General features: G+C 40.0%; 2 protein-coding genes across 2 annotated transcripts; one reads left to right on the forward strand and one right to left on the reverse strand.

The window, feature by feature from the left end:
- Positions 1-772: 772 nt before the first annotated feature.
- On the forward strand, positions 773-2,916 carry LOC130168295 (lysophosphatidic acid receptor 6-like). The gene has a single exon (XM_056375040.1). It carries the CDS (start codon positions 924-926, stop codon positions 1,827-1,829), a length of 906 nt encoding a protein of 301 aa, XP_056231015.1. The 5' UTR covers positions 773-923; the 3' UTR covers positions 1,830-2,916.
- Positions 2,917-3,424: 508 nt separating this feature from the next.
- On the reverse strand, positions 3,425-8,910 carry itm2ca (integral membrane protein 2Ca). Its single transcript, XM_056375041.1, has 6 exons — positions 8,666-8,910; positions 6,873-7,016; positions 6,409-6,597; positions 5,630-5,740; positions 4,775-4,925; positions 3,425-4,578 (listed from the first exon to the last, which is right to left on the reverse strand). The coding sequence occupies exons 1-6, from the start codon at positions 8,756-8,758 to the stop codon at positions 4,487-4,489; spliced, it is 780 nt and encodes a 259-aa protein (XP_056231016.1). The 5' UTR covers positions 8,759-8,910; the 3' UTR covers positions 3,425-4,486.
- Between the last annotated feature and the right edge of the window lie 1,235 nt (positions 8,911-10,145).

Genomic DNA, 10,145 nt, shown 5'->3' on the forward strand with positions numbered 1-10,145 from the left:
ACAAGAAAGTAAAAAGAGTGTCAAAGTTATGACGTCTGTCCAATAGCCTCAGTAACTGAATAAATGTAATGAATATATGAAGTGCGTGGGTGGTTATTTCCGTATAGACAAAGATTTGTGATTTTACCAAACTTAAGCAACATTGTGAGCACAGAAAGTTTAGGATAGTTCACAACACATTGAATCAAAATGAATGCTAATGTTGCTCTTTGTCTGAGAGGTTTGCCACTTCATCTTAAAAATGATAATGTGATAATATCTCAGTACATCTGCCCGTGTGGTTGCCAGAAAATCAGATATTGTAGGTTGAAAGTTGCGTCACTAGATTTTTTGACATGCAACAGGACAAGCCAAAAATACATCTGACAGATCGTCTTATAAAGTTGTTAAGGCGAATGTATTAGTGAATAATTACCTATTTAGATTTCAGGGCAAACACAGGGGAACATTACTCTTCTACTGGATACACATGTTAGATGATCCACTGTTAACATCAACAAATGCAAATGTGATGAGGCATACAGTGAACAGAGAATTTATTTTAAACATCCAACATCCAACAAGGTTTTCACACAAGATTTTAGTAGCACATGCAAATCAATGGTAAACATCAATGGTAATGGTATTTTTATTTTTCATTTTATTTTGTAATTATGTATAAAAAGCAGATTTCCTTGAACATCTCATATGTTTGCTGTAAAATTTAAATTAATAAACAACTACATCTTGCAATTTCACACAAAATGACCACTGTGAAGTCGTCAATTCATTTACCTCAGTAACCACATTTCCTGTCTTGAGTTGAGTGTCAGTTTCCTGTTCATAGCGTCCTGTGTTATGAATAATGTGTCACATCCATCTGACATTTTGAATGTGTTGCATTTCAAACACAAAAAGACGAGAGGAAGGAAGAAATCTGAAGTATGCTTAACTGCAGTACTCAAAACAGAACACAGGAACATCGCTCTTCCCATCAGACAGACATTAACAACAACATGGAAAAACAACCTGTTTATGCTGTGATCTTTGGCTGCCTTATGGTCATCGGTCTGACTCTCAATGCCGTGTCACTGTGGATCCTGCTCCGCCGTCACAGCATCAAAACTACCAGCGCAGTCTTCATGGTCAACCTGGCAATCTCGGACCTGCAGCTTGTCATCTCCTTGCCCATGAGGGTCTACTTTTACGCCACGGGCATTTGGCCACTGAGTGAAAGGGCATGCAACTTGATCACAATGCTCTTTTGCAACAACATCCGCTCCAGTGCCATCTTCATCACCTTCATCAGTATGGACCGGCTGCTGGCTATTGTTTTTCCTCTGAGGTCACGCCATCTGCGAACCTCGTCCAACGCCTGGAAAGCCGCTGTGCTCATCTGGTTGTTTGTGTTTGTGGTCAACATCCCAGAGAGTAAGGGCCTTTCAAGAATTTTAAGCCAACAAAATCAATCTATCTGTTTTGACATTCCTCACCATGATGGGTCTGGTACATCTCCATTTATTTACTTTGTGGCTGTGCTGTTGCTCACCATGCTGGCAGTCAACATTGTGTGCACTGCTCTGGTGTCTTGGACTCTACGCAGACATCTGAATGAATCTGCAAGAATCCGCAACAAGGTGAATGTAATGCTGATTTTTGCCATGAGCTTGATTATGTTTATCATATGTTTCTTGCCTTTGACGATTGGTTTGGTTATAAGCACACGTAGGTTGACACCTTTGACATGTCTTGCAACTGTGAACTGCTGTCTTGATCCACTCTTGTATTACTTTTCTTTGGATGCCTTCTGGAAGAAAAAACAGGATGTGCATCTTCCAAGAGAAACATAGACAAACAACATATACCGTTTTCATATTTTCATGAGATGGCACCAGATACAGTGTATGTGATATTCTGATTTTCCTAATTCTTCAGCTAAACAGCTTGTATGGGTGTGGGTTCGTCATTTTGTTTGACTGTATGGTGGGTTTCATCAACAAACCAACAGTAATTGTCTCTTCAGCAAAATGTTTTTGAAACTTCGTGAAAGAGGTGAAGAAAACGCTTGTTGATGAATATAATTTGTGCCTATAGGCTGCAACACCACAGCTTCATGTTGAGAGAGAGTTGAGCCAGTTTTAAGAGAAATAATGAATCTTTAAGTAATAGTTCCACAGTTTATTCACCCTCTTCCGGGGAGTTAGCTAAGAAGATTGGTGCCACTCGTATCTTTGCCAAAAGTCAGGCGATAAGACAAATAGCTCTCTCATGTCCGTACATAACCTACAGCCAGGAGGCTAGCTTGGCACAAAGACTTTAAAAAGTGAGAAAATAGCTAGTCAAGCTAGTAGTCAAACTGTGATCTTTTTTTTTTAACATTTTAATTTCTTCACCAATAATAAAAGGAAGCTAAAACATGTGAATCGGTGAACAACTTTGCCATCATAGTTAGTGTTCAGGTATTAAGTGGGTTTCCAAAATGTCTGTCTTAATTTTCTGCCATTTTGTATGAATCTTGTGTTATGCCTTTTTCCTTCAGTCATCAGACCTGAACTCTCAAGACTGACCAATGTCTTGCGTGTGATTAAACATCCGAGCTGGTTTATAAGCAGCTGAGAAAAAACCTTACTTTTACCCTTATTGTAGCATCATCCTTTTCTCATTGTGTATTTGATTCTGTGTAATCATGCTCTGACTGTTTTGACTCTATTATGTATTCCATATTATAAATCATATGATGTGACTCCTGCTTTTGTCTTATTTGAGAGTGTCTCAGCAGTGGAGACAGATCTCCAGCCCTGAACCCTAAAATGACCCAAAAGTAATCACTGCTATTGTGACTGCACAATGGGGACTGGCAAATAGCTTTGTTTTATATTAACCATATATTATGATTATTATTCCATCCATTACAATTGCAATAAAATGTCAAACGAGGCAACTGGATGAGAGTGATATGAATTTTTGTTATCTGTTCAACATCAAAACCATGCAGAAGTTAAGAGAGGAAATCCCCAAATGTCACAACTTTCTCACTTGCTGTAGTTAGTTGTGATGCAAGAGCTAGATAGTCAGTGCATCCACCCCAAACTACAACTGCTTGTGCAAATAAAATAAAAAAGTAGAAAGCACGTTTAAATCTTTCTCTGTGATTAAATTGCTTATTTTAATTAATCAACGCTACAAGTGTGAGGAAGGTACTCTGGACGTTACAATGTCCAGTCGATAGCACTGAAAACTCTCCACATGTAGCTGCTACTATTAATGATAACGCTAATGTACTGTAAATTCTATACTAATGCTTCTAAATTATATATATATATATATATAAAATATACATTAGGAATATTAATGTGTATTGTAGTGAAAACACTTCACTACAGAATGATGTCATTGGGTGCCAAAGGTTTTGGGGTCTTGGATTAAATAAAACGTTATTGGATGATACATTTTTTCACTACTTTATTCACAGACAGATTTCATTGGCAGACAAAATATACAGATCAGAGTTTGTTTTGTTTAACTAACATATGGTATTATATGCTCCCTCTCAGTAGTATTGACTTTAGTCCAGTCTCTGACTCTGGACTAAGGCTTTAAACGTTGGTTTACAAAACATTCTAACAGTGCTGTTTTTCTCTTATAGATAAACACATGCAAGGGAAAACAAAGACATTACTGTAAAATGATTCACAAATGCAGTGATAAGGAGCTTTTGAAGAGCAAAAAATAAGCACAATAAAAAGAGAAAAGCTGATGAAAAATGAGAGCACCAAAAATAAATATGGGTCTCCACCAGTTTCAATTATGATGGAATATTATGCATAAAAAAAAAGAATGCAGTCTAATGCCCAACGCAACGTTCTCTAACAATCTACAATGTACTGATGCTTTTTAAGAAGGAAATGAAAAGCAGGAAGAGAGCAAGGAAGCAACAGGCAAGAGGATTAAGATGCAAGCAACTAGTCATCAGCAGTTACGTGTTTACATTGCTGAGATCATGAGAAAAAAAAACAAAAAAAAGCTAGTAACTGGAATCTGGATCATGTTTGCTCAGAAAAGCAAGGCGTCATGCTCTGCATAGATGACCGTCTTGGCAGAACTAAGAGACACAAAGTAACCTCCAGGGGAGGAGAAAAAAAAAAACAAAAGAAAACAGTCACCTCCCCCAACGACAGTAACCATCATACAAATCCCCAAAGAGCAAGAGGAGAGGTTTTGAAAGTATAATTCATTACTGGCTTAAGGACTTTGCTACATGGAAAATCCTGTGATAGAGCCAACAGCTTAGTATTGCATCACACTTCAGGGTAAATATTACCTATGGGAAATAGAGAAAAAACAGGCAGGTAGTGAAATAAAAGAAAATCTTTAACAAAAGGTATCAAACCAAAATCACAAGTAAAGTGCAACTCAGACATGATCTGATCCACCGGAGGGTGCTACAGCGGCTGGGGAAGTGACTGTGGGCTTTGGGTGCGTGGGGTGGCACGGATAACCGTGGTGTTTACGCTTCATCGCAGATAACAGTCTCCACCACAAATGTATTCTCAAAGTGACGGATGTGGTGGCAGTTTTTCGCCTCGCGCTTGTTGATGCCTGTGAAGGAAACAGGGTGAGACAGAGAGAGTGGATCAGCGATGTGACTTTGTTTAGTGCGTGCTGAGCTTCAGATCTAATCACAGCAGTTTGAAAAAATAAAGCTCCTTCTATCCCCGCAACAAAAACACAGATCATTTATCAGGTAACTAATGAGCTTTTCTTTGAACGCTTTCCTCCATTAACCTCAACTCACGTCTGCGAGTGACTCGACGGTTCAGGCGGTACGTGTCCTTCCCGTTACACAGGCGGTAGATGAAGGGTCCCAGCTGACGCATGTTGTGCACTTTGCCCGTCACCACCATGTCTTCATGGATGATGTAGGTCTGAGGCAAGTATGTTCCTTTCTGCAAGAGACAAAGAGGTGCTGGTACCATAACAACAAGCTCACTGGGATAATGTTTTCCAATACTGAACGGCTGGATCCTGCAAAAAACTGCTAAAAACAGCATCATTCTATTTTTTTGCTTTTGGGCTAAATTTTAATAAATCTTGGGGTAAGTAAAATCCAAATCTGAAATCTGACACAGGAAATTGCACCACTGACCCAAAGCAAACCACCTTGATAGTGCTGACCTTTAAGAGAGTGGAGGGCCGGGAGTCCAGAAAGGAGAAAGATATTGTGCTGTAGATTATTAGTTGTGTGTCGGCATCCACTTCTTTTATTTAACAACCTCTGCTGGTATATATAGTTTAAAATTAAGGACATAATTTAATCTATATCTATATATAGATATAGTTTATTGAAAAGACGTGTGTGTGGATATATATATATATATATATATATATATAATATATATATATATATATATATATATATATATATATATATATATATATATATAGACACACACACTTCTTTTCAATAAACTGTGTGAATTTATTTTCCAGTTAGCAACCGCGCTAACTAAGGAATAGCAAGTTAGCTGGCTAGCTCAGAGGGATTTTTCCCTCATCAATAAACACTTTATTCAAGTGCGGAGTTGGACTGGGACTAACCAGTGCTAGCATCTTCCAGGCTTGCCAGCATGGTAGCTGTTAGCTCACCAACCTTGACGTTGATAAGAAGCTCCCAAAGGTTGCGTGGAGGCATCACGATGGTGGTGTTGAGCTCAATAACGTAGCACTTGTCCAGGGCAATGTCATGGTAGGCGGTCAGTCCCTGGAAAATGATGCAGTTCATTAAAGACGAACCCCAAAGATCAGCGTTCAGGTTTAGCTTCTTGTGACCTGTTGGCATCTGAATAATTTTAGCCATGCTAGCTGTGAGTCTGCAGAGATGGTGTTGTCAGTTACACAATCCCCAAACCATTTCAGCCCAGCCTGAATATTGAATTAACTGCCATTAAGATTGTGTACAGTCCCCAGAGGATGAATCCTACTGACTTCTTCCAGCACCATAATCAGATCCATTTTTTTCAAAATGTGTCCAATATTTTGGTAATGGCATGACCAAACGTCTGAAAAGCAAATGCTATTCCTGACGTTGTGTTCTTTAGCAAATATTAGCATGAACATATTAAACTAAGATGGTGAACATGTTAACCATTATAGCTGCGTTACATCAGCACGTTAGCATTGTCACTGCAAGAACATCAGTATCTTGACACTGGCATTAAACTCAAAGCACCACTGTGCTAATTATAGTCTCTGAGATCTCATCTTGTTTTATATTCAAATTTTTTCTTGTCATATTAATTTTTCTTTTTCTGTGGCTTCTTTGAAGTGGACCGCTAAAAAGCACCATAATGAGTTACTTGTAGTTGAGATTTAACTGTGCACTCTCTCTATTCAAGTTGCATAATGTCAAATATGTGCGTTTGTCCTCACTCTGTGGAAGTCGTGGATTATGTCAGCAGGGTCGCTGCCTCCAAAGTGAGGCACGGGCACAGAGATCTTCTCGTAGTTGTCGGCCAAGTAGATGCCAACATTTTCCTCCAGCTCCTGACGCCCACGCAGTGGGGCGTAGACAGAGTCTTCATAAAGCACCCGGCAGTGGAACAGGTTCTCCTCTGGGATCTGCACATGCACACACACACACACACACATACACACACACACACACACACACACACACACACACAACACACACACACACACACACACACAAATCAGCACCTACATCAACACTTCAGCTGAAATATTCTGAAACAAGTCTGTAGCAAGAGTACCCTTGTTATATAGCCATGATGTGAATAAAAAATTATGGACATAATTTAATTTATATTACAGTGCTTGATGCAAAGACCAACCTGAGACACATACAGCACAGAGTACAGTTAATGAGGTCTTACATGAGGTATAAAGTAGTAGCGGTAGACATAGATGGAGGCAAGGACCAGACCGGCCATGAACACAACCAGGCCAAATGTCAGGCAGCACAGGCCGTTAAGGAGAGACTTCTTGGGCCTAAGCGGCAGGACTAGCTCCTCCTCATCCTGGAAAACACACACACACACACACACACACACACACACACACACACACACACACACACACAATACACTTATTAATACTTCAAAAAAGGCACAGAATAGGATTTCCAGGCAGCTTCAGTCCAACTTTCAGCTTACTCATCATCACCGTGACGAGCAGCTGAAAATGACCTGAATTAACCGACTGTTAAAATAGAAGCTTGCATAAATGGCAATGCAGCATTTCGAACAGGAATTACTGAGCACCGAGCCCAGCCAGCGGAAGGCATGACGGAGCGCTCGGTAATGAAAAGTTGTCTTGAGATGGTGAGTAATCTTCCCAGACGCCTCCAGTCTCGCAGCCCATCTGCTGGTGCCACGCGCCCAACCTGTGTTGGCAGGGTGGCACTACACACAGATAGTAGCCACTCACTCAATGCACGCTGCCATTTACAGTGATAATGACTAACTGAGAGGCGGCTCAGTGCTTACTGTAGCTGTACTGCCATGTGCTTGTGGCAGGTAAAAAAGAACAAAGGTTGCTATTCTTAACTAGAGCTATGAAGGGAAAAATAACAACGGTGTGCATAGGAAATGGAGCTTTAGAGAAACTTGAGGACAATCATTTGAGAAAGGAAATGACACAAAAGGCTTGAAAGCAGTCGTTTTGTTTCACATGTTCATGTTTGCAATACAGTGTGTGTGCTAGATACGCAGAATTACACGTTTCAGTTCAGTGTACTTGAGGAAACATTTGGACACAGAGGGTGCAGAAGTACAAGGCGACAACTGTGCCAACACACAGTTCTGTGATACTGAGTTCTTTGTGTTCTCCCTCCCCACTGAGAGAGATAGAGGCTCTTTAACACCAGCTAAGAGCGTGACACACCATGAGGCCTGTCTGTGTCCTGTCTGTTCGGTGCATTTGGATGAACAGATCTCAAAGTCACACGAGCCACTCCAGCCCTGCACTTTTGCAATATTCACTTTATATGCGTGCCTGACGTCTTATCTACATTCCATTATGCTTCAACATCTTCGGGGCTTGGACATGTAAATTTGATAAGGGCTGAGTTGAAGCCATACTGGGATGCCCCTACAGCAAAGTTGAGGACTCCACTGTTCTCCCTCCTTAAGAGCTTTAAAAAAAATTTATCTTGCATGTGCTGCAAGCCACAACAACCCATCTGCCATTTTGTCAGCCAAAGCTTGTGCATTTCTTGCACTCTCTCTTTTTTATATAAAGCTGGAGAGTTCATCTAAATCTGCACTGAAGGGGAAAAAAATCGTTAGCAGCCATGTCACTTACAGGACAAAATCCAATACAAAGCCTTCTATTGTTAAATTGCTTTTGGCATGTAATCGTCCATGTAGTCCTAAACAAAGAGTATGCATTTGCACATTGTGATAATAACTTGCATAAAGCCTGCAATAAGCGGCACTGGCGCAGTGGAAACCATCACAGCAATGACATGTTTTGTTTGCAACCAAATGGCGATAGACGCTGTCAAAAAAAAATCCCCTGCTGTTCATGGCTGTGCAGGTGCAAGCTGTCCTGCAAGAGCAACCAGACAGAGGAGCCTGGGGACGGCAGGCGGGCATCGCAACATGAAGACAGCAACGACAGGCGTTATGAGAATAAGAAGAATAACAATAAGCGACGCGCTACTCACCATCGGATGAGGGATGAGGATTTCGGTCTTGTCGCCATCATTCTCCTTTTCCACTTTCTGTCCCGCGACAGACTGGAAACTGATCTTCACCATGGCTCGGTGTCACTGTTCGTGTGTCTGTCTGCTGCAGCGCCTTCACTCTTCGTCTGTGCGGACGGTGTCTGACCAACCTCCGTGAAACAAGTCCGCTCACCTAGTCGACGGGCCGCCCTCTTCTCACCGCTGGGCTGCTTCTCTATCTGTTTTTGTCTTCATCCACCGGAAGTATTTTTTTTTTTATTTAAATCTTCCCTTAAAGGACCAGCCCGCTGCTTTTTCTTTACAGTAGTCGGACTCCATTCAAAAACTATTGAATTGAACGACTATCTGCTCTCATTTAATTTAGTATGACATTCACTGTTGAATTGCGCATACACCCAATTCACCAATCAATAACCAGTAATTCTGGCCAAATAAACAATAAAACAACCTAATATTCCTACTTTAATATACATAGTGGACGAAAATTAAAACACAGCTTGTTTTGTGTGATGACATTAAAGGTCTTAAAGTAGCTATAATATGTATTTTTATTATAGCAATGTATAGTCTGAAATGACAGTGACATTTCGGCTCAATCCCATTTCATCATCTTTAAAAATTTTTCAATCACAACTCCAGGCCTACTGGAAAAGAGGCTATAAATAATATTAATAATAATAATAATGATAATAATAATAATGATAATAATAATAATGATAATAATAATGATAATAATAATAATAATAAATATTTGCATAACACCTTTCATACAAGACATGCAGCTCAAAGCGCTTCACAACAAAGATAAAACATTATTTATAATCATTTACTGAGTTATGACGTTGTGTTTGTGTGTGTTTATGGCAGGACCTGAAATCTCCCAGGACAGGTTCTGGGACAGATGCCGGCGAAGTAACTGCGGCCACATGGCAGTTTTTTGAGGACATGCATGAGGTGTTGGGTGCCAGGCCATCAATGGGCCCTCCTGTTGTGGTTGCATCTTTTAGTCCCTGATGATGATCCGGTACCAATTCTTATGGTAAGGTTTAAAAAGCAGGTGCAATCACATTTACCATGAAATGCATTAGTTGTAGCCTGGAATGTGATTAATTATTGATCTTTTGATATCAGAATGGTAATTTACAAGGTAATGTGATTTTAGTGTTGATGATATGAGACATTGGTTTGTTGTCTTATCTTTCTTTTTATTTTTTTAAATAAAATGTTTTGAACAGTTATTATGTATTGTAAATAATACGGCTGCACAATTAATTGTATCAAAATCGCAATATGACCTACTGCAATTTTCAAATCTCGGGAAGGCTCAAGTGTGTCAAAATACTCTTGTGGTGCTGCAGAGATGTCCCGCTCAAAATGATCACAATTATATTTTTTCAATATCATGCTGCCCTAGTACATAACACAAGGTCATATCACCCAGTTCTGGAATATAATTCCT

This window comes from Seriola aureovittata, chromosome 4, assembly GCF_021018895.1.
Source record: "Seriola aureovittata isolate HTS-2021-v1 ecotype China chromosome 4, ASM2101889v1, whole genome shotgun sequence".
NCBI classification, from domain to species: domain Eukaryota; kingdom Metazoa; phylum Chordata; class Actinopteri; order Carangiformes; family Carangidae; genus Seriola; species Seriola aureovittata.